The sequence below is a fragment of the Oncorhynchus mykiss genome, chromosome 30 (assembly GCF_013265735.2).
Source record: "Oncorhynchus mykiss isolate Arlee chromosome 30, USDA_OmykA_1.1, whole genome shotgun sequence".
NCBI lineage: Eukaryota > Metazoa > Chordata > Actinopteri > Salmoniformes > Salmonidae > Oncorhynchus > Oncorhynchus mykiss.
This window is the reverse complement of record NC_050570.1, coordinates 9,258,809-9,283,446: the sequence shown is the minus strand read 5'-3', so window position 1 is coordinate 9,283,446 and position 24,638 is coordinate 9,258,809. Positions and strand designations below refer to the sequence as shown.

The following is a 24,638-nucleotide window of genomic DNA, read 5'->3' as shown; positions in this document are numbered from 1 at the left end:
GGAAAACCGACTGAAACAGGCAGGGACTGTCCAATAACAAACACTAATTTCCATTTTCTGTTGTAAAAGGTTTTAAAACGTTTTTGTCAAGTGTCCCAATGAACATGACCTGGGCTCTAATGCTGGCACATTTAGCCCCAACACAAACCTGACTTTGTGCGAAGTTTAGTTTGATTATTAACAGATCAGTTGTACAGATAATCAGTCTGAAACTCGTGATATAACATTGTTTTCCTCTTCCGTATCAACGATACCTCTACCTCTGTCACAATAAGGGAGTAGGTTATAGGTAAAGAAGTATTGTTCAGATCCACTGTTATATTTGATGTACTCCTTTGGTGAAAGACCATCACCATTGCCCAACAGCTCTCACCTCTCAGAGTGTAGAGGTGGCAGGTAGCCTAGTGGTTAGAGTGTAGAGGTGGCAGGTAGCCTAGTGGTTAGAGTGTAGAGGTGGCAGGTAGCCTAGTGGTTAGAGTGTAGAGGTGGCAGGTAGCCTAGTGGTTAGAGTGTAGAGGTGGCAGGTAGCCTAGTGGTTAGAGTGTAGAGGTGGCAGGTAGCCTAGTGGTTAGAGTGTAGAGGTGGCAGGTAGCCTAGTGGTTAGAGTGTAGAGGTGGCAGGTAGCCTAGTGGTTAGAGTGTAGAGGTGGCAGGTAGCCTAGTGGTTAGAGTGTAGAGGTGGCAGGTAGCCTAGTGGTTAGAGTGTAGAGGTGGCAGGTAGCCTAGTGGTTAGAGTGTAGAGGTGGCAGGTAGCCTAGTGGTTAGAGTGTAGAGGTGGCAGGTAGCCTAGTGGTTAGAGTGTAGAGGTGGCAGGGTAGCCTAGTGGTTAGAGTGTAGAGGTGGCAGGTAGCCTAGTGGTTAGAGTGTAGAGGTGGCAGGTAGCCTAGTGGTTAGAGTGTAGAGGTGGCAGGTAGCCTAGTGGTTAGAGTGTAGAGGTGGCAGGTAGCCTAGTGGTTAGAGTGTAGAGGTGGCAGGTAGCCTAGTGGTTAGAGTGTAGAGGTGGCAGGTAGCCTAGTGGTTAGAGTGTAGAGGTGGCAGGTAGCCTAGTGGTTAGAGTGTAGAGGTGGCAGGTAGCCTAGTGGTTAGAGTGTAGAGGTGGCAGGTAGCCTAGTGGTTAGAGTGTAGAGGTGGCAGGTAGCCTAGTGGTTAGAGTGTAGAGGTGGCAGGTAGCCTAGTGGTTAGAGTGTAGAGGTGGCAGGTAGCCTAGTGGTTAGAGTGTAGAGGTGGCAGGGTAGCCTAGTGGTTAGAGTGTAGAGGTGGCAGGTAGCCTAGTGGTTAGAGTGTAGAGGTGGCAGGTAGCCTAGTGGTTAGAGTGTAGAGGTGGCAGGTAGCCTAGTGGTTAGAGTGTAGAGGTGGCAGGTAGCCTAGTGGTTAGAGTGTAGAGGTGGCAGGTAGCCTAGTGGTTAGAGTGTAGAGGTGGCAGGTAGCCTAGTGGTTAGAGTGTAGAGGTGGCAGGTAGCCTAGTGGTTAGAGTGTAGAGGTGGCAGGTAGCCTAGTGGTTAGAGTGTAGAGGTGGCAGGTAGCCTAGTGGTTAGAGTGTAGAGGTGGCAGGTAGCCTAGTGGTTAGAGTGTAGAGGTGGCAGGTAGCCTAGTGGTTAGAGTGTAGAGGTGGCAGGTAGCCTAGTGGTTAGAGTGTAGAGGTGGCAGGTAGCCTAGTGGTTAGAGTGTAGAGGTGGCAGGTAGCCTAGTGGTTAGAGTGTAGAGGTGGCAGGTAGCCTAGTGGTTAGAGTGTAGAGGTGGCAGGTAGCCTAGTGGTTAGAGACTTGGGCCATTAACTGGAAGGTTGCTGGATCGAATCCCCGAGCTGACAAGGTAAACATCTGTAGTTCTGCCCCAGAACAAGGCAGTTAACCCACTGTTCCCCGGGCGCCAAAGACATGGATGTCGATTTAAGGCAGCCCCATGCACCTCTCTGATTCAGAGGGGTTGGGTTAAATGCAGAAGACACATTTCAGTTGAATACATTCAGTTGGACAACTGACTAGGTATCCCCTTTCCCTACTGTAACATACAGATTGTGTCACTTCAAAGGAAGTATGGGTATTTTCTTTGTTGGTGTGTGGGTATGCTGACCTGTCTGTGTACTCACCTGTGTTTCTTCCCCACCTCGGTCAGATCGAGTACTTCCTGCGCAAGTTGACAGAGGCCATGGGTGGCAGTTGGGTGGAGGAGCGCTTTGAGGACTACAAGCTAGAGCTGAGCATCAAGCAGCAGAGACTGAGTGCCTGGGAGCTCATCACCCTGGTGGGCACGGGCACCTTCAGCAAGGGCGTGGACCGCCAGACCCTCTCCATGGGCATCACCGAGGTCTTCCACGAGCTCATCCTTGATGTATTCAAACAGGTTGGCATCAGACCCATTTATATCTCCATATCTTGGCACGATGTTGACATCAACCACATTATCGTCCTCCATGTGACCACGATTGATGGATAGTGTTGACCTGTGTTATGTACTAGCAATACTGTAGCATGGAGTGAGCTTTTAAACACAGCATACCAAAGCGATGGTCAGTCGAGTGTAGTAGGGAGCCATGTTATAGGGACTACATGAATATTGACAATTTGAATCTCATATGCAACACCACAAACTCATCGTGTTGGCTGTGCAGTGGTCAACTAAGCAGTTAAACTGACAGGAGCCATCCCATTATCTCAACACAGATATTAACACAAACCGACAGATACATTACAAAAAATAAATGAAAAAGAAGACAAACACACTGTATTCTCATGATGCAGGGCTACATGATGAAAAAGGGCCACAAGAGGAAGAACTGGACAGAACGCTGGTTCCTCCTGAGGCCCAACTCCATATCCTACTATGTGAGTGAGGACCTGGCTGAGAAGAAGGGCGACATCGTGCTGAATGCAAACTGCTGTGTCGAGGCAAGGAACACTAAACAACAACAAACAAGGCTCATACATACATTTTACACCTTAACCTAACTAGTAATATACACTGAGTGTATAAAACATGAGAAACACCTTCCTAATATTGAGTTGCACCCCCTCAGAACAGGCCTCAATTTGTCAGGGCATGGATTCTACAAGGTGTCGAAAGCATTCCACAGGGATGCTGGCCCATGTTGACTTCAATGCTTCCCACAGTTGTCTCAAGTTGGCTGGATGTCCTTTAGGCGGTGGACCATTCTTGACATGGGAAACTGTAGAGCGTGAAAAACCCTGCAGCATTGCAGGTCTTGACACAAACCGGTGTGCCTGCCTGGCACCTACTACCATACCTCGTTCAAAGGCACTTAAATATTTTGTCTTGCCCATTCAACCTCTGAATTGCACACAATCCATGTTGCAAATTGTCTCAATGATTAAAAATCTCCTCCCCTTCACCTTCACTGATTGAAGTGGATTTAAAATGTGACATCAATAAGGGATCATAGCGTTCACCTGGATAGTCTGTCATGGAAGGAGCTGGTGTTCCTAATGTTTTGTATACTCAGTGTACGTTGGTGAAAGAGTGACATTTATTTCAGAATTTGTCTTTGCAGTCGTTACCAGATAAGGAAGGAAAGAAGTGCCTGTTCTATGTCAAATGCTCAGACAAAAGCTATGAGATCAACGCGTCGGATAAGAAGAGGAAACAGGAATGGATTCAGGGTAGGACAATTCTCTCAGTGTAATTTATCTCCTTTTAGTATTATGGAAAGCATGGAATGGACATTTAGACTTGGTTGATAGGTATATGTACAGGGTGTTCAGCAGAGCACAACATTGTAGAATGTTCAGATATAAATATGTTATGTAGAATAGACATGCCTCTCTGAAATGTAGAATAAGGAATCGTATCAGCTTTACTCATCACATTTCTATCTGCAACGTGCCACAACGTTTGCCTATACTGAATATTTCCCAGCCTTGGAACTGACCCCGGTCTGGTATGTCTCCTCTCCATCTCAGCCATCCAGATGTGTCTCAGTCTGCTGCAGTTGGGACGGGCAGTGCCGCACCGCGAGTCCCTTCAGAAGCGGCGGGATTTGAGGCAGAAACAGCAAGCGGAGCAGGAGGAGCTGGAGCTTAGGATGAGAGAGCTGCAGACGGCCAACGAGAACAAGCAGCTGCAACTGGAGGCCATGAGGAAGGTGAGCCCAGACAGCCCACTCACAACGGTCAAAGTCCTCCCTTTTCTACTATGCCTTTTTCACACTACTGAGCTGAGCTAGACTGTGCTGGCCTAGTTATGCATCAACAATGTGAAAAGGACAATGTGAAGAGAGAACATCCAAGCCAGCACAGTAAGGTGGTGTGAATGGTTCTTAGATTGTTAGTGAAGTTATACTCATGACTTCCAGTTAGTCTGTTTGCTGGAACACCCATAACCGTGGGAAAAAAAGTGGGAAGGCAGAGGGAAATTGTTTCTCTCTACAGATGTAAGATCTTACATTGATTACTCTTTTGTTGTTAAATTTCTTTCATCACATTCCCAGTGGGTCAGAAGTTTACATACACTCAATCAGTATTTGGTAGCATTGCCTTTAAATTGTTTAACTTGTGTCAAACGTTTCAGGAAGCCTTCCACAAGCTTCCCACAATAAGTTGGGGGAAATTTGGCCCATTCCTCCTGACAGAGCTGGTGTAACTGAGTCAAAGTGTAGGCATCCTTGCTCGCGCACGCTTTTTCAGTTCTGCCCACACATTTTCTATAGGATTGCGGTCAGGGCTTAGTGATGTCAACTCTAATACCTTGACTTTGTTGTCCTAAAGCCATTTTGCCACAACTTTGGAAGTATGCTTGGGGTCATTGTCCATTTGGAAAACCCATTTGCGACCAAGCTTTAACTTCCTGACTGATGTCTTGAAATGTTGCTTCAATATATCCACGTAATTGCCCTTCCCCGTGATGCCATCTATTTTGTGAAGTGCACCAGTCCCTCCTGCAGCAAAGCACCCCCACAACATGATGCTGCTACCCCCGTGCTTCACAGTTGGGATGGTGTTCTTTGGCTTGCAAGCATCCCCCTTTTTCCTCCAAACATAACGATGGTCATTATAGCCAAAGAGTTATATTTTTGTTTCTTCAGACCAGAGGACATTTCTCCAAAAAGTATGACCATTGTCCCCATGTGCAGTTGCAAACTGTAGTCTGGCTTTTTTTATGGCAGTTTTGGAGCAGTGGCTTCTTCCTTACTGAGCAGCCTTTCAGGTTATGTCGATATAGGACTGTGGATATAGATACTTTTGTACCTGTTTCCTCCAACATCTTCACACGGTCCTTTGCTGTTGTTCTGGGATTAATTTGCAATTTTCGCACCAAAGAACGCGTCTCCTTCCTGAGCGGTATGACGGCTGCGTTGTCACATGGTGTTTATACATGCGTACTATTGTTTGTACAGATGAACGTGGTACCTTCAGGCGTTTGGAAATTGCTCCCAAGGATGAACAAGACTTGTGGAGGTCTACAATTTCTTTCTGTTGGTCTTGGCTGATTTCCTTTGATTTTCCCATGATGTGAAGCAGAGGCACTGAGTTTGAAGGTAGGCCTTGAAATACATTTACAGGTACACCTCCAATTGACTCAAATTATGTCAATTAGCCTATCAGAAGCTTCTAAAGCTATGACATAATTTTCTGGAATTTCCAAAATGTTTAAAGGCACAGTCAACTTAGTGTATGTAAACTTCTGACCCACTGGAATTGTGATACAGTGAATTATAAGTGAAACAATCTGTCAACAATTGTTGGAAAATGACTTGTGTCATGCACAAAGTAGTTGTCCTAGCAAGAAATGTATGGAGTGGTTGAAAAACGAGTTTTAATGACTCCAACCTAAGTGTATGTAAACTTCCAACTGTAGGTCCTGGATGGCAGGAAGCTTGGCCCCAGTGATGTACTGGGCCATTCGCACCACCCTTTGTAGTGCCTTACGGTCAGACGCCGAGCAGTTGCCCTACCAGGTGGTATTGCAACCGGTCAGAATGCTCTCGATGGTGCAGCTGTATAATATCCTTTTGAGGATCTGGGGGCCCATGCCAAATCTTTTCAGTCTCCTGAGGCGGAAAAGGTGTTGTTGTGCCCTCTTCACGACTGTCTTGGTGTGTTTGGACCATGATAGTTCATTGGTGATGTGGACACCAAGGAACTTGAAACTCTCGACCCGCTCCACTACAGCCCTGTCGATGTTAATGGGGGCCTGTTCGGCCCGCCTTTTCCTGTAGTCCATGATCAGCTCCTTTGTCTTGCTCACATTGAGGGAGAGGTTGTTGTCCTGGCACCACACTGCCAGTTCTCTGACCTCCTCCCTATAGGCCGCCTCATCGTTGTCGGTGATCAGGTCTACCACTGTTGTGTCGTCAGCAAACTTAATGATGGTGTTCGAGTCGTGTTTGGCCATGCAGTCGTGGGTGAACAGGGAATACAGGAGGGGACGGCCCGTCAGAAAGTCCAGGATACAGTTGCAGAGGGAGGTGTTTAGTCCCAGAGTCCTTAGCTTAATGATGAGCATCGTGGGCACTATGGTGTTGAATGCTGAGCTGTAGTCGATGAACAGCATTCTCGCATAGGTGTTCCTTTTGTCCAGGTGAGAAAGGGCGGTGTGGAGTGCGATTTGAAATTGCATCATCTGTGGATCTGTTGAGGTGGTATGTGAATTGGAGTGGGTCTAGGGTGTCCGGGAGGATGCTGTTGATGTGAGCCATGACCAGCCTTCCAAAGCACTTCATGGCTACCAATGGGAGTTCCACGGGGCGGTAATAATTTAGGCATGTTACCTTTGCTTCCTTGGGCACAGGGACTATAGTGGTCCGCTTGAAACATGTAGGTATTACAGACTCGGTCAGGGAGAGTTTGAAAATGTCAGTGAAGACACTTGACAGTTGGTCCGCGCATGCTTTGAGAACTCGTCCTGGTAATCCGTCTGGCCCAGCAGCTTTGTGAATGTTGACCTGTTTAAAGGTCTTGCTCACATCGGCTACCGAGAGTGTTATCACACAGTCATCCAGAACAGCTGGTAATCTCGTGCTTGCTTCAGTGTTGCTTGCCTCAAAGTGAGCATAAAAGGCATTTAGCTTGTCTGGTAGGCTCGCGTCACTGGGCAGCTCGTATCTGGGTTTCCCTTTGTGGTCTGTAATCGTTTTCAAGCCCTGCCACATCTGACGAGCGTCAGAGCCGGTGTAGTAGGATTCAATATTAGTCCTGTATTGACGCTTTGCTTGTTTGATGGTTCGTCTGAGGGCATAGCGGGATTTCTTATAAGCGTCCGGATTAGTCTCCCGCTCCTTGAAAGCAGCAGCTCTAGATTTTAGCTCGATGCGGATGTTGCCTGTAATCCATGGCTTCTGGTTGGGATATGTACGTACAGTCACTGTGGGGACAATGTCATCGATGCACTTACTGATGAAGACTATGACTGAGGTGGTGTATTCCTCAATGCCATTGGATGAATCCCGAAACATATTCATACCCCTTGACTTATGCCACATTTTGTTGTGTTACAACCTGCATTTAAAATGTATTAAATATATTTTTTTCTCATCCATCTACACATAATGACGTTCTGAAAACCTGTTTTTGCTCATTTGTTAAAACTGAAATACAGAAATATCTCATTTAAGTATTCACACACCTGAGTCAATACTTTGTAGAAGCAGCGATTATAGCTGTGATTCTTTCTGGATAAATCTCTTAAGAGCTTTCCACACCTGGATTGTGTAACATTTGCCCATTATTAAAAAAAAATGTATTCAAGCTCTGTCTGGTTGGTTGTGTATCATTGCTGGACAACCATTTTCAGGTCTTGCCATAGATTTTCAAGTAGGTTTAAGTGAAAACTATAACTTGGTCACTCAGGAACATTCACTGTCTTCTTGGTAAGCAACTCCAGTGTAGATTTGGCCTTGTGTTTTAGGTTATTGTTCTGCTGAAAAGTGAATTAATCTCTCTGGTGCAAAGCAGACTTAACCACCTCTAGGATTTTGCCTGTGCTTAGCGCCATTCCGTTAATTCTTTTCATCCTGAAAAACTCCCCAGTACTCAACAGTAACAAGCATACTCAGAACATGATGCAGCCACCGCTATGCTTCAAAATATGGAGAGTGGTACTCAGTAATGTGTTATATTGGATTTGCCCCAAAAATAACCCTTTGTATTCAGCACAAAATGTGAATTGCTTTGCCACATTTTTTGCAGTATTAATTTAGTGCCTTGTTGCAAACAGGATGCATGTTTTGGAATATATTTTATGATGTACGGGCTTCCTTATTTTTACTCTGTCAATTAGTTTAGTATTGTAAAGTAACTACAATTGTGTTGATCCAGCCACAATTTTCTCCTATCACAGCCATTCTGTTCTGTAACTGTTTTAAAGTCAACATTGGGCTCATGGTGAAATCCCTGAGCGGTTTCCTTCCTCACCTACAACTGAGTTGGGAAGGATGCCTGTGTCTTTCTAGTGACTCGGTGTGTTGACACACCATCCAAAGTGTAACTAATAACTTCACCATGCTCAAAGGTATATTCAATGTCAGGTAACTTTATGTGTGTGGTACAGAGATGAGGTAGTCATTCATAAACCATGTTGAACACTCTTATTGTACACAGAGTGAGTCCATGTAACTTATTATGTCACTTGTTAAGTACATTTCTACTCCTGAACTTATTTAGGCTTGCCACAACAAAGTGGTTGAATACTTATTGACTCAAAGACATTTCAGCGTTTCGTTTTTTTAATGAATTTGTAAAATTTTCAAAAAACCTGATTCCACTTTGACATAATGGACTATTGTGTGTTGGCCAGTGACAAAAAAAACACACAATTTAATAAATTTTAAATTCAGGCTGTAACAAAACAAAATGTGGAAGAGGTCAAGGAGTGTGAATACTTTCTGAAGGTGCTTTACATCAGTTGGTGTCTCTAGCTTAAATATGAGGTCATAAACCTAGCATGAAAGTGCATCCATTTAGCTGTGTGCTACAATAGTACAAATGTTTTCCTTGGGGTGATTTGAGCCAATGGCCATGGGGTGATTTGAGCCAATGGCCATGGGGTGATTTGAGCCAATGGCCATGGGGTGATTTGAGCCAATGGCCATGGGGTGATTTGAGCCAATGGCCATGGGGTGATTTGAGCCAATGGCCATGGGGTGATTTGAGCCAATGGCCATGGGGTGATTTGAGCCAATGGCCATGGGGTGATTTGAGCCAATGGCCATGGGGTGATTTGAGCCAATGGCCATGGGGTGATTTGAGTCAATGTCAAGTTGAGTAAATTGAAGCGTTTGCTTCCCAGGTGTAATGCAAGGCCCTGTTACCTCATATCCCAGCAACTAAAAAGTACAAAGTGTTTGTTAAGCCTGAAAGATGATTAAAATGATTAAAAGACAAGAAAGCAGTTGTGATTAGGTAGAATTGTGTTTGGGAAATAAAGCTAGATATGGTTTTAAAAGGTAGTGGTCAAATTTAATTCTGTGTAGGCGACATAACTTACCCTATCCCTCAGCTCAGCTCACCCCTGTCCCTCAGCTCAGCTCACGCCTGTCCCGCAGCTCAGCTCACCCCTGTCCCGCAGCTCAGCTCACCCCTGTCCCGCAGCTCAGCTCACCCCTGTCCCGCGGCTCAGCTCAGCTCACCCCTGTCCCGCGGCTCAGCTCAGCTCACCCCTGTCCCGCGGCTCAGCTCAGCTCACCCCTGTCCCTCAGCTCAGCTCACCCCTGTCCCTCAGCTCAGCTCACCCCTGTCCCGCAGCTCAACTCACCCCTGTCCCGCGGCTCAGCTCAGCTCACCTCTGTCCCACAGCTCAGCTCACCCCTGTCCCACAGCTCAGCTAACCCCTGTCCCGCAGCTCAACTTATCCTACCCCGCAGCTCACCTTATCCTGTCCCGCAGCTCTCCTTATCCTGTCCCGCAGCTCAACTTATCCTGTCCCGCAGCTCAACTTATCCTGTCCTGCAGCTCACCTTATCCTGTCCCGCAGCTCACCTTATCCTGTCCCGCAGCTCACCTTATCCTGTCCCGCAGCTCACCTTATCCTGTCCCGCAGCTCACCTTATCCTGTCCCGCAGCTCAACTTATCCTGTCCCGCAGCTCACCTTATCCTGTCCCGCAGCTCAACTTATCCTGTCCCGCAGCTCAACTTATCCTGTCCCGCAGCTCACCTTATCCTGTCCCGCAGCTCACCTTATCCTGTCCCGCAGCTCAACTTATCCTGTCCCGCAGCTCACCTTATCCTGTCCCGCAGCTCAACTTATCCTGTCCCGCAGCTCACCTTATCCTGTCCCGCAGCTCACCTTATCCTGTCCCGCAGCTCAACTTATCCTGTCTTGCGCTGTCACTTCTATTTAACTCATTTTTTCCAGCTACACTACCTATCTTAATCGTGATTCAATTGTACAGTACCTCTTAATCCTGATTAAGTTCTTTAGTCTGACCTTCTGATGCAGTTTGACAGTTTAAATCCAATTATCGCTGCTCAGTTGGGTCTCTAATTATGGATGAAATGTCACTTAAATTAGATGTTTCCTTATTTCACTCATCAGCAAACAAACATGGAATACATAGTGACAATATTCTCCTATTGAGCTGATTATACTAACAAGGCAGTTCCAGTATTGAGTGAAATAACATTCATAAATGTTGTCTTATGTGGTCATTGCATTTGACTCTTATAGTTCTAACAAACATGTTTTATTCACGCTGTAGAGATTGGTAGAGAGATTGTGCTGTACATTTCAATGCCAGTGCCTGTCCTCGATACCCATTGTAGCTGAGCTCTTATAGATGAGACCCTTGACAATTCATTTGGACAAACTCACACAAGACTTACAATACAACTTTATTGTCCAATGTATCACATATAGTGTAGCCGTGGACAATCATTGGATTTCCTGAGGAAACAATCTCTCTTTGTTGTTCTTTCATTATGCATCGAGGAGTAGAGGCACAATGAATGTTTAGACATTCTCCCATTGAGGTGCAACAAGTCCCCGTCTCTCGTACTCTCTGATACACACAGGACTGGAGATTGAGGGTCAACCCTCTTTAAACCTTTTAACCTTGGATTCACGTGTACACAAGAGCCACTGTGATTGGCTGGTCACTTCACACTAACCTGCCATGGTGAGTGAGTAACGAATGAGAAAGGTCAAATGACAAGTCACAGCTGCATGGAAAGAGTCAAATGTTAGAGGAATCACCGATTAACAACCAAGGGGAAATCTGCAGTTCAAACAATAACAAAAATGACCCAAACACCTGAGCTATGGGGCTGTAGAAATGTAACCACTCTCAAATTCATAGACAGAGCTATGGATGCAGGGACTGACCATCTGTGAGATCAAAATGATGGTTTTAACAATGTTTTGAGTCTGCACACAATGTCGATTTACATTTTACATTGTTTACAAACAATGGAGTAAAACAAACTTAGATTTTGGGGTCTGATGGGGGGGGGGGTGTTACAGTTGAACTAAGCTCATTACGCATCCAAGTATTTTTTTTTCAATAGTCACTGTGTACATATAATTAATTTACAAGTCCAAAAATGGATGTACCAACTAAATAATGCCCCTTCTAAACAAAAGTTGAGTAAAAAAATCGCTCATTTAGAAATAAAAAAATTATACAACTCACTAAGCTATATTCCTTTCTATGCATTGTCAGCACAAGATGACATTGGGAAATCTTTACAATACGTTTGTTTCTGCTGTGACGACGCCAAGTCAGACGTCAGTGCTGTGCTTGCTTCCTATTTAGGAGCTTTTCAGATAGTTTTGTTTACAAAGCCGCATATCCATTAGCTTAGGTTAAGAATTTAGTTCATGCATTGCACTGGGTAGATTTAATTTTCAATTCAGGAAGTGATTTTCAATTCAGAAACGCACTCAACTTTGACGGAGAGAAGATTGTGTATCTGTCTTCAATTATGTAACGACTGTCCCCTCTTCTATTGGTCAGAAACTAGAGGAGGCGGCGGCCAATGCGGCGGAGGAGGAGAGGAGACTCCTGCAGACCCAGACTGAACAACAGGATCGCTACAGGATGGACCTGGAGAGGGAGAAAATGGTACCTACCTAGCTACTCACAATTTAGCGGTCAAAGGAGAATATGTTTCTACTGTAAACTACACCTGACTACTGACTACTACCCCTTGTGTGGTCGGCTACTTAATTGACTTTAACAAAATTGCCCCCTCACACTTTTAGTTGGCAAATGTTTCCTTACACTGGCTACTTCAGAATTACAGATACACACTGCACCCTGTGAGACTTCATTGAGTAGGTCGAAGTTGTCCTGCACCCTGTGAGACTTCACTGAGTAGGTAGAAGTTGTCCTGCACCATGTGAGACTTCATTGAATAGGTAGAAGTTGTCCTGCACAATGTGAGACTTCATTAAGTAGGTAGAAGTTGTCCTGCACCCTGTGAGACTTCAATAAGTAGGTAGAAGTTGTCCTGCACCCTGTGAGACTTCATTGAATAGGTAGAAGTTGTCCTGCACCATGTGAGACTTCATTGAGTAGGTAGAAGTTTTCCTGCACCCTGTGAGACTTCAATAAGTAGGTAGAAGTTGTCCTGCACCCTGTGAGACTTCATTGATTAGGTAGAAGTTGTCCTGCAGTTGTCCTGCACCCTGTGAGACTTCATTGAGTAGGTAGAAGTTGTCCTGCAGTTGTCCTGCACCCTGTGAGACTTCATTGATTAGGTAGAAGTTGTCCTGCACCCTGTGAGGCTTCACTGAGTAGGTCGAAGTAGTCCTGCAGTTGTCCTGCACCCTGTGAGACTTCATTGAGTAGGTAGAAGTTGTCCTGCATCGTTGAGACTTCATTGAATAGGTAGAAGTTGTCCTGCACCCTGTGAGACTTCATTGAATAGATAGATGTTGTCCTGCACCCTGTGAGACTTCATTGAATAGGTAGAAGTTGTCCTGCACCATGTGAGACTTCATTGAGTAGGTAGAAGTTGTCCCTAACCACTGATTCAGCTTGTTCAGCAGGTTCTCTTTAATTTATTCAGTAAATTCTTGGGTCCATGAAAATGATTGCAACTTTCTAGTTCTTTCATCCTCCCATCTATATACCCCTAAGCTCATAACTTTTGACATTTATTCCACACATCCTACTGACACACTTTATAAATGTCATCCTCCGTTCACAGGACTGCCATCAATAAGGTTTCACAGTTATTTCTCTCAGCTTAATAAGGTGTTAGATTATTTCATGATCTCAGGCCAATGTCTGCTCTGTTTCAGGAAGTATCCAGAAGGGTTGCTTCCTCTTTTCTTTGTTATATGTATAAAAAAAAACGAAGGGAACGTTTACAGATTAGCATTAGCGATGGCAAGTGTTTCCAATCATCACATAATTCATTTTCATAGCCTGAAGGGTAGGACTGAATGGTAGGAAGTTAGTGGGCATAGGATACAAAATTCAAATGAGTGGTTACAAGATACAATGGGTCTCCAATAAATATATGAAAGAGAAGACACAATGGGTTAAGTTAGTTCTATTAAAGGGATAGTTCAGCCATATTAGATTCAATAAGTGAGTTAAATAGACTGCTTGGCTGACAACGTGCATCAATGAAAGGTCAAATAGCTGGCAACAAGGACAACAAGCTGCCATGTGGGGAATCGTAGGTGGCTCGTTTCAGCCCGTTTTACACTATATAAACAAAAGTATGTGGACACCCCTTCAAATTAGTGGATTCGGGCTATTTCAGCCACACCTGTGGCTGACAGGAGTATAAAATTGAGCACACGTCCTCGCAATCTCCATAGACAAACATTGGCAGTAGAATGGCCCGTACTGAAGAGCTCAGTAACTTTCAACGTGGCACCGTCATAGGATGACACCTTTACAACAATTTACAAACAATAGTTAATCAAATTTCTGCCCTGCTAGAACTGCCCCGGACAACTGTAAGTGCTCTTATTGTGAAGTGGAAACGTCTAGGATCGACAACGGCTCAGCCGTAAAGTGGTAGGCCACACAAGCTCACAGAACATCACCGCTGAGTGTTAAAGTGTGTAAAAATAGTCTGCCCTCGGTTGCAACACTCACTACCGAGTTCCAAACTGCCTCTGGAAGCAACGTCAACACAAGAACTGTTCGTCGGAAGCTTCATGAAATGGGTTTCCATGGCCGAGCAGCCGCACACAAATCTAAAATCACCATTCGCAATGCTAAGCGTCGGCTAGAGTGGTGTAAAGCTCGCTGCCATATCAATCACTCTTCACCATCTGGCAGTCTGACAGACAAATCTGGATTTGGTGGATGCCAGGAGAACGCTACCTGCCCCAATGCATAGTGCCAACTGTAAAGTTTGGTGGAGGAGGAATAATGTTCTGGGGCTGTTTTTCATGGTTCGGGCTAGGCTCCTTGGATCCAGTGAAGGGAAATCTTAACGCTACAGCATACAATGACATTCTAGATGATTCTTTGCTTCCAACTTTGTGGCAACAATTTGGGGAAGGCCCTTTCCTGTTTCAGCATGACAATGTCCCTGTGTACAAAGTGAGGTCCATACAGAAATGGTTTGTTGAGGACGGTGTGGAAGAACTTAACTGGCCTGCACAGAGCCCTGACCTCAACTCTATTGAACACCTTTGGGATGAATTGGAAAGCCGACTGCAAGCCAGGCCTAACAGCCCAACATCAGTGTCCGACCTCACTAATGCACCTGTGGCTGAATGGAAGCAAGTCTCCACAGCCATGTTCCAACATCTAGTGGAAAGCCTTTCCAGAAGAGTGGAGACTGTTATAGCAGCAAATGATTTTGAAATTAAATGTTTGACCAGCAGGTGTCCACATACATTATGTGACCAAAAGTATCTCGTTATTGATACCATGTCTTGTTTTGACGGATTCGCTAGCTAGCTAACCAACTGTAACAACATATTTGAGAGACAACAAGTGCTCATTGTGCAAATGTATGTTTTCAAGAAACATTTGCAGACTAAATATACTTTTCCTGTTGTCAACAGTCTTAAGCCAACTCCGTCTGTTTTTCTCCATAGTTGTGCACGCTTTGGTTTTGTTGCTAACCAACCAACCCCTTCTATCAGTGCTACAACCTACTAAGCACTGACTCCTCAGGTCCAAGAGCACCAATATATTTAGTTTTAGTGAACTGTGGTGATCTTTCTACATTGTCTTGTTGCCGGTCTTCAGGTGGACTGTGGTGCTCTTTCTACATTGTCTTGTTGCTGGTCTTGAGGTGAACTGTGGTGCTCTTTCTACATTGTCTTGTTGCCGGTCTTCAGGTGGACTGTGGTGCTCTTTCTACATTGTCTTGTTGCTGGTCTTCAGGTGAACTGTGGTGCTCTTTCTACATTGTCTTGTTGCCGGTCTTCAGGTGGACTGTGGTGCTCTTTCTACATTGTCTTGTTGCCGGTCTTCAGGTGGACTGTGGTGCTCTTTCTACATTGTCTTGTTGCCGGTCTTCAGGTGGACTGTGGTGCTCTTTCTACATTGTCTTGTTGCCGGTCTTCAGGTGAACTGTGGTGCTCTTTCTACATTGTCTTGTTGCCGGTCTTCAGGTGCGACAGGAGATGGAGGAGCAGGTGGCTCAGAAGTCCAGTGAGCTGGAGCAGTACCTGCAGCGCGTCCATGAGCTGGAGGACATGTACCACCGCCTGGAGGACGCCCTGGAGGACGAGAAACGTGCCAGGCAGGACGAGGAGACGGTCCGCAGACTCCAGGCCCGGTCGGTGCTCAACACACAGACACATAGGCAGGCATAGACTGTACATATGCGCACATGCACACTCTTGAGATGAATTGATGGACTTGATTGTCTCTCTGACTAGAGTCACTGTAATTGTCTGACAAGTGGAGTGAGTCAATGTGGAAGGGGGTGACACACACACACAATTCCATTTCTGTGGATACAATGAGACACAAGGGGGCCACACACACACCAAGGCATCTACATGTTTCCTACATAGACATAGGCAACAGTCCCTCCCGTCCAGAAACCCTTTCTTCCTCTGTGCTGACATTTGTGCTTCTTTGGGATCAGCACTTTTCACATTGTGTTCTCAATGGGAATTTGTATGTGTGTGTGTGTATACCCTAAGGATGGATATGTATGCAATATAATTGTTTTAATCAACATATCCCTTTTGTTTATATATTACACATTCTGAACTAACTGTTCTCTGTACTTAAAGTACGTCTCTCCAGGTTATTATAGGAGGAGGCTGTTCCCTGTACTTAAAGAATGTCTCTCCAGGGTACTATAGGAGGAGGCTGTTCCCTGTACTTAATGTACCTCTCTCCAGGTTACTAGAGGAGGAGGCTGTTCCCTGTACTTAATGTACCTCTCTCCAGGTTACTAGAGGAGGAGGCTGTTCCCTGTACTTAATGTACCTCTCTCCAGGTTACTAGAGGAGGAGGCTGTTCCCTGTACTTAATGTACCTCTCTCCAGGTTACTAGAGGAGGAGGCTGTTCCCTGTACTTAATGTACCTCTCTCCAGGTTACTAGAGGAGGAGGCTGTTCCCTGTACTGAATGTACCTCTCTCCAGGTTACTAGAGGAGGAGGCTGTTCCCTGTACTTAATTGTACGTCTCTCCAGGTTACTAGAGGAGGAGGCTGTTCCCTATACTTAATGTACGTCTCTCCAGGTTACTAGAGGAGGAGGCTGTCAAGCGGGCTGAGCTGGAACAGATCCACCTCCACCAGCAGAGGGCCATCTCTGAGACAGAGGTGGAGAAGCAGGAGCTGCGGAAAGAGGGAACGGCCAAGGAGAATGCCCTGCAGGCCGCCATGCTGCAGCTGGAACAGCTAGAGAAAGAGAGGCAGGGGGCACTAGAGCAATACCAGGTTAGGCATGTTTTAGGGCTGGTTTCCAGGACAAAGATTCCACTGCCTATTTTTGGACTAAAATGTACTTAGACCAAAGATTCTCAATTATTTTTAGTTCAGGAGTAGGACTCATTTTGTTCAGCTGGAACAGGGATGCTAGAGTTCTGGTGCTAGAACAATACCTAATTATACATGTAGGGGGTGCTAGAACGGTGGGTTCCTTGTGAAGCAAATAGTACCAGATGACAATTGTAGGTGGCAGTAGAGTTCCACAGATGAGCCATGGATTGTCCTGTTTCACTATCAAAAAAACAACTGATATCGTATTTTCTTTGTTTGTCACAGGAGGTAGTGCAGAAACTGGAGGATGCAGCGAATAACACCAGGACCTGGAAACATAAAGTGGCCCACCATGAGGGATTAGTCCGCCTCGTTCAACCAGGTAACACGACACTATATTACTGTACACTTTCCTCCTTTTATCAATACTCTCTCTTCATTCTTCCCTCTGTTGTGTTGTTTTTTTGTTCACCCTCTCTGGGTGCATCTCAATAATCTAAAGTGGCTTCCTTTCCTCATTTACTTTCCTTTGTCTGCACTGATGTAAGTGAACATTCCTTTGTCTGCACTGATGTGAGTGAACTTTCCTTTGTCTGCACTGATGTGAGTGAACTTTCGATTTGTTTTCTCAGGTTCGAAGGGGCCTCAGAAAATCACTAACTGGGGCCCAGCGTCCTTCACTGAGGCAGAACTGAGCATGCGGGAGAAAGACTGGCAGGAGAGGAAGAACCAAGCCGCCGAGAACCAGTAGAGCCCCCATTCCCACATTCAACAAACTCATGGTTGCTGGAACATTAATGCAATGTTGCCCTCAGTGTGCCAAGTTGCGTCTTCAGCATTTGTTGACCAACTCAAAAGAAAACAGGAAAGGCAGGCTTGTTTTTACACAGACACCAGGGTTATAAAACGGCGAGGGCCTACCTGGACCTGTCCAATACGAAAGGCTCATTTTTGTTTTCTGTTGCAAAGCGTTTTGAAAGGTTTTCTATTGCGTCCCCTAATGAACACAACCTAGTTCAGAGCAGGTGCTGCACAGATCTTGATACTACCTGGATAGCCTCAGAGGGAAATGAACAGCAAGATTAAAATAGCTTTCATATGAAGGAATAAAGGAGCTGCACACTTGACACTAATAATTAAATGTCTGTGGGGAAGGTGGAGTCGTTTTTATCAAAATGTTTTTGAGCGTGTTTTGGCGTATTTAAATTTTTCCTAAGATTTCAACAGTTTGTCTTTTTTACATGTTAAAACTACAGCTTGCTTAGTGACTGTTTTTGGTTCCATTGTCAAAGTGATAGAATTTGTATAGCACTTAAATAGCCCATGTAAGTATGAACAAAACGCCATGATAACATCATGAAATGACAATTAATGAAAATCAAATGACCGGAGCTTATCTCAATAACTAGCCATCATACTGTACTGCTCCCAGTATTTCAGGTCATTTTTGTGTACACATACTGTAAGAAACAGGGCATTTTACAACTTTACACTTGAAGCATTGTTGCTAGCAAATTACAGGGCTTTGTATCCCAGTACCAGATCCATGATCATGGGGGGATATGGAGTTGTTGTTTTTTTTCTTTTTCTATTCTTTAATGTGTGTAAATCGCTTAAGAAAGAACCCTGTAATAAAACATTACATCAATCTTTAAACAGTAGTTTTGTGCAATTGTTGCAAGTAGTTACACATTTGTTCTCTATCAACTGATTATTGATGTATAATTTAACAATGTTCATAACAGAACACAATAGGACATCACAAGAGGTTGGTGGCACCTTAATTGGGGAGGACGGGCTCGCGATAATGGTTGGTGATATGGTGATAACGGAAACTCATGGTTTCCATTTCCATTCGCTCCGTTCCAGCAATTATTATGAGCTGTCCTCCCCTCAGCAGCCTCCACTGATAGACATAAGAAGTCTCTGCAGTTGATATGATGCTGTAAGCGATACAACGGGACTAGTATGGTTGTTTGAGATGATGTCCTCCAGGGGGCACTATAGTTTCAGAAAAGGCAAGGCTACACATCGTTGTTCGTCATTTCCTACAAAAGGGTACCCCAGCTGGTAGCCCACAGGCTTTTATTTGGCCTCCCAAGTTTTGAGCCCAAAAATGATTATAATACATTTTTTTATGGTTGGACATAAAAGACTATAAAAACAATAATCAGCTCCAAGTGATTGTAATTTAAGGAAATCTGTTCCCAAGTATTCCCATACATAATATAGACATGATTGTATACAAATGTAAGCAAGTTTTGAAATTATGTTTTAGTCAAATATTAGATATGTTTGGGCTTCTTGCGGTCAATTTACAGTCTACAATTGATCTGTAATTATGTTCCTGCACTCCGACCATCTGCTAAAGAACATTTTTAACCGGAACTGAATCTAGTTGATGATCCCTACAACATTAATTAAAGTAAACTATGTCACGAATACAACCTGTTATGCTGTCAACTGTATGTTTGTGCATGCGCACATGCGTGTCTTCAGTGATGTTTCGGGGCCCTATTTCCATTACTACACTGCACAAACCCGCCACTTTCCAAAATAAAATAGATTCTTGTCTTCTCCTTACGCTTACGTTTACACAGGCATCCCAGTTCTGATCTTTTGCCCAATTATTGTAGAAAGAGCTAAACTGATTGGTCAAAAGATCAGAATTGGACTGCCTGTGTAAACCAATATTGTCTGCATTGTTTAGTAATTATCTGCTGAAAAAATTGAACATTCTTTCATATTTTAAATAAATATAATTTTCATAGCTTTTCTGGCCAAAATCTCTGGACTAGAAGATCCCAAAGGGCCTCTTTTTTTCTAGCAAGTGGCGATGCAATTTATTCTTTGGCTGCAAAGAGGCAGCAGGTCAAGTGAAAAAACAAAGAGATGGAGGGAAGAATAAACTCTAAACAGGTGTAAACTCTAAACATCCCAAACTCTCAAAAGCCAATCAATCAAGCTAATCTGTTCTCCACAATAATGAACTATTTAATTCACCCTGGCTTCCTTGCATATCGTGCAATCGTTGTTCATTTGGTTGAGTGAAAAGAGCGAGGGGGCAGTCAGGAAAAAAACCTAAAGATGTGCTCCAGATGCGCTTCACACACACACACACCACAGCTGTACTAACACTGCTTTAAGCAACAGGGCAGCTTGTCATTAACGCCAAGCACCACTCCGGAAGCGCTCTGTCAAACCCCCTCCACCCCCAGCGGAGTCTGCATCCCATCATGCCTCCTTAAACTTCCTCAAATTCATCAGCTCGGGGTTATGAGGCCTGTAGCCTGAGTACCACATTCCAGGGACGTGATGCGAAACAGAATGCAATAAATTCCCCCTCTGATCTGGAATCTATCGTGTGTGTGTGTGTGTGTGTGTGTGTGTGTGTGTGTGTGTGTGTGTGTGTGTGTGTGTGTGAGAGAGTGTCTCAGTGTATCCACAAAGATGGAATCCATTGGGGGTCTGTGTGTGAACTCGTGTCTCAGTGTATCCGCAGAGCAAGATACGCAGGGGTGGAAAAAGCCTGCAAATACAGACAATTTGGAAAGACAAAGGAATTTCAGGTATTTGCTTTGAAGTTAAGGAGCCTTGTGTCTCTCTGGACCTGCCCTGGCTGTTTGGAGCGTAGGATATGCAAATAGATGGTTATACACTGTCTTACTCCATCAAATCAAATCAAATGTTATTTGTCACATGCGCCGAGTACAACAAGTGTAATGCTTACTTACAAGCCCTTAAAACAATGCAGTTCAATAAATAGAGTTAAGAAAATATTGACCTTAATAAACTAAAGTAAAAAATGTAATAAAAAGTAACACAGTAAAATAACAATACGGAGGCTATATACAGGAAGCTTGTCCCCAGTGATGTACTGGGCCATACGCACTACCCTCTGTAGCGCCTTACGGTCAGATGCCGAGCAGTTACCATACCAGGCGGTGATGCATCCGGTCAGGATTATCTTGATGGTAAAGCTATAGAACTTTTTGAGGATCTGGGGACCCATGCCAAATCTTTTCAGTCTCCTGAGCAGGAAAAGGTGTTGTTGTGCCCTCTTCACGACTGTCTTGGTGTGTTTGGACCATAATAGTTTGTTGGAGATGTGGATACCAAGGAACTTGAAACTCTCGACCCGCTCCACTACAGCCTGTCAATGTGAATGGGGGCCTGTTCGGCCCTCCTTTTCCTGTAGCCCACGATCAGCTCCTTTGTCTCTTAAGGGAGAGGTTGTTGTCCTGGCAGTGGAACCTCCTCCCTATAGGCTGTCTCGTTGTTGTCGTTGATCAGACGTATCACTGTTGTGTCGTCAGCAAACTTAATGATGGTGTTGGAGTCATGCTTGGCCACTCAGTCACAGGTGAACAGGGAGTACAGGAGGGAACAAAGCACAAAACCCTGAGGTGCTCCGTGTTGTGGCAAATGTGTTGTTGCCTACCCTTATCACCTGGGGGCGCCCGTCAGGAAGTCCAAGATCCAGTTGCAGAGGTAGGTGTTTAGTCCCAGGGTCCTTAGCTTAGTGATGAGCTTTGTGAGCACTATGGTGTTGAACGCTGAGCTGTAGTCAATGAACTGCATTCTCGCATAGATGTTCCTTTTGTCCAGGTGGGAAAGCCGGTGTGGAGTGTGATTGAGATTGCGTCAAATGTGGATCTGTTGAGGCGGTATGCGAATTGGAGTGGGTCTAAGGTTTCAGGCTTTCAAAGCACTTCATGACTTTCAAAGCACTTCATGACTAACAACATGAGTGCTACGGGGTGGTAGTCATTTAGACAAGTTACCCTCGCTTTCTTGGGCACAGGAACTATGGTGGTCTGCTTGAAACATGTAGGTATTACAGAGTCGGTCAGGGAGAGGTTGAAAATGTCAGTGAAGACACTTGCCAGTTGGTCCGCGCATGCTCTGAGTACCCGTCCTGGTAATCCATCTGGCCCCGCGGCCTTGTGAATGTTGACCTGTTTAAAGGTCTTGGTCACATCGGTTACGGATAGCGTGATCACACAGTCATCTGGAACTGCTGGTGCTCTCATGCATGCTTCAGTGCTGCTTGCTTCGAAGTGAGCATAAAAGGCATTTAGCTCATCTGGTAGGCTCGCGTCACTTGGCAGCTCGCGGCTGGATTTCCCTTTGTAGTCTGTAATAGTTTGCAAGCCCTGCTACATATAACGAGCATCAGAGCCGGTGTAGTAGGATTCAATCATAGTCCCGTATTGACGCCTTGCCTGTTTGATGCTTCAGCTGAGGGCATAGCGGGATTTATTATAAGCGTCCGGATTAGTGTCCCGCTCCTTGAAAGCGGTAGCTCTAGCCATTAGTTGGGTGCGGATGTTGCCTGTAATCCGTGGCTTATGGTTTGGATATGTACGTACGGTCACTGTGGGGACGACGTCATCGATGTAAAGGTGATATAGAGTTTTTTTCTCCCTCTGGTTTGACATGTGACATGCTGGACTTCATGTTACACAATACATGCATGTTTTGTTCGGTAAAGTTCATATTTATATCCAAAAATCTGAGTTTGCATTTGCGCGTTATGTTCAGTAGTTCCAAAACATCCGGTGATTTTGCAGAGAGCCACATCAATTTACAGAAATACTCATAATAAACATTGATAAAAGATACAAGTGTTATATTTTAGATTCACTTCTCCTTAATGCAACCGCTGTGTCAGATTTCAAAAAAACTTTAAGGAAAAAGCACACCATGCAATAATCTGAGTACAGCGCTCAGACAACAAATCAAGCCATACAGATATCCGCCATGTTGGAGTCAACAGAAGTCAGAAATAGCATTATAAATATTCACTTAACTTTGATGATCTTCATCAGAATGCACTCCCAGGAATCCCAGTTCCACAATAAATGTTTGTTTTGTTCGATAGTGTCCACCCTCAGCTCATAAAAGGAGATAAAGATACGTTAAAATACAAAAACATTATCTAAAAGACTGATGTATCAAAATAAAATACTTTTCGAAGTAATGCACTTGATAAAAAGCAACATTGTGCTGCTCTGTTTGTGGATTTATCAAAGGCATTTGATCAAAAAATGTTGCAAGCTAGACTCAGAAACATTGGTCTCAGTGAAGGTGCAGTAAATTGGTTTAGGAACTATCTTTCTGACAGAACACAACGTGTATATACTGACAATCACAAGTCTAGCTTTCTTGTGATAAATAGAGGTGTGCCCCAGGGTTCCATTTTAGCTCCTGTGTTGTTCTCAATTTTTATTCATGTTTTGGGAAATGGGATGCAACCAGCAAAGTTACATCTATATTCAGATGATACAGTCAACTAGTCATGTGCTCCTTCTCTGGTTCAGGCTGTTGAAGAGCTCCAGACTGCTTTTCAGTCACTGTAGGCCTCCCTTTATGGCCTCAAACTGGTCTTGAATGTACAAAAAACTAAAGTCCTGACCTTTACCAGAGCCAGAGAATGTTAGCATTGTCACATCTGGTGGCTTATTCACTGAATAAGTGTCATCCTACAAATACCTAGGTATTTGGTTGGACGACAAGTTATCCTTTAATGTTCATATGGATAATCTTGTGACAAAGCTTAAATAAAATTGTATTTTTGTAATAAGGCTTGCTTCCCACTTATGGCTAGAAAGAAGCTTGTTCAGGCCACTTTTCTATCTGTAATTGATTATGGTGACTTGCTGTATATGCATGCAGCCTCCTCCGTCTTACAGAGACTGGACTCTGTTTATCATGCAGCCTCCTCTGTCTTACAGAGACTGGACTCTGTTTATCATGCATCCTTGCGCTTTTTTACAAATGCCAAGTCACTCACCTACCATTGCACATTGTACCAAATGGTAGGCTGCACCTCACTTTATATGCGCAGAAAGATACATTTGTATGTTTTCATCAACAAAGCCCTTTTGGGTAAACTGCCTCTTTACCTCTGTAGTCTGGTCTCCTTCACCACCAGCAGTTACCATACCCGGTCTGCTAGGTGGTTGCTACTTAAAGTCCCCAGGACATTCACAGTATTAGGCAAGACTGCCTTCTCTTCTTGTGCACCAGACGTATGGAATAGTCTACAATCCATGCTTCATCTAGATATGTTAGTGCCAAAATATCGATAGGAGACTGTTACAGAGGAGTGCAAATGTTTTTTTAAATTCTGGATCATGCTGTTGTATTGTATTGTTGTATGTTTTAATTCTGTAATGTATTGATTGTATCTGACTTCTTGTCCCGGTCTCCCTTGAAAAATAGACTCTGGGTCTCAATGGGCTTTTCCTGGTTAAATAAAGGTAAAAAAATGATGTGTTTAATGAAATATAAATATATTTGGTAGTAGACCCCTTAACGTCAACACACAAAAAAAATGAAAGAAAAAGGTCATTTAATAGACGCCATAGTGCTATCAGACTTCTGATACCAATGCAGCAAATGTGTGGTGATTGTAAGCAGCTATAAAAACCTGTAATAGAAAACATTCATGCGTATTTCAAGCACATGTAACACGGCCTCTCATAAAGTGGCAAACCATGAAATATAGGCAGAGAACATACAGAATTAAGGGGTCATGTAGACACTACTATCACCTGTCCTGTTGCATCACAATGGCACATGTGGGTTCAGTTATCACTGGCTTTATGTAACAAGGGTAATACAACAACAAGGTTATAGCATTGTGTTGGATTCTGTGAGGGCTCAAAGATTCTGAGTTTGAGACAAAGGAATCTGGATCCAATCAGAGTTTCTAACTTCAGTCTGCCCTGCTCTCTCACAGGAAGGCCACGCTTGAGGCCATTGCAGGGAAATCAAACCCATCCAGTTATAAATATCCCTGAACAATAGAAATAGCCAAG

At 44.3% G+C, this 24,638-nt stretch overlaps 1 protein-coding gene across 1 annotated transcript in view; it reads left to right on the top strand.

Moving 5' to 3' along the window:
• The window catches only part of LOC110521276 (switch-associated protein 70), a 34,742-nt gene extending 16,274 nt beyond the window's left edge, over positions 1–18,468 (top strand). Inside the window, exons 4-12 of the mRNA XM_021598731.2 lie at positions 2,115–2,342; positions 2,741–2,887; positions 3,508–3,616; positions 3,917–4,098; positions 11,903–12,010; positions 15,484–15,650; positions 16,572–16,770; positions 17,098–17,194; positions 17,445–18,468. Of these exons, the coding sequence (XP_021454406.2) occupies positions 2,115–2,342; positions 2,741–2,887; positions 3,508–3,616; positions 3,917–4,098; positions 11,903–12,010; positions 15,484–15,650; positions 16,572–16,770; positions 17,098–17,194; positions 17,445–17,563 (1,356 nt within the window). The 3' untranslated portion in view covers positions 17,564–18,468. The remainder of the gene's footprint in view (positions 1–2,114; positions 2,343–2,740; positions 2,888–3,507; positions 3,617–3,916; positions 4,099–11,902; positions 12,011–15,483; positions 15,651–16,571; positions 16,771–17,097; positions 17,195–17,444) is intronic.
• The last annotated feature ends 6,170 nt before the right edge of the window (positions 18,469–24,638 follow it).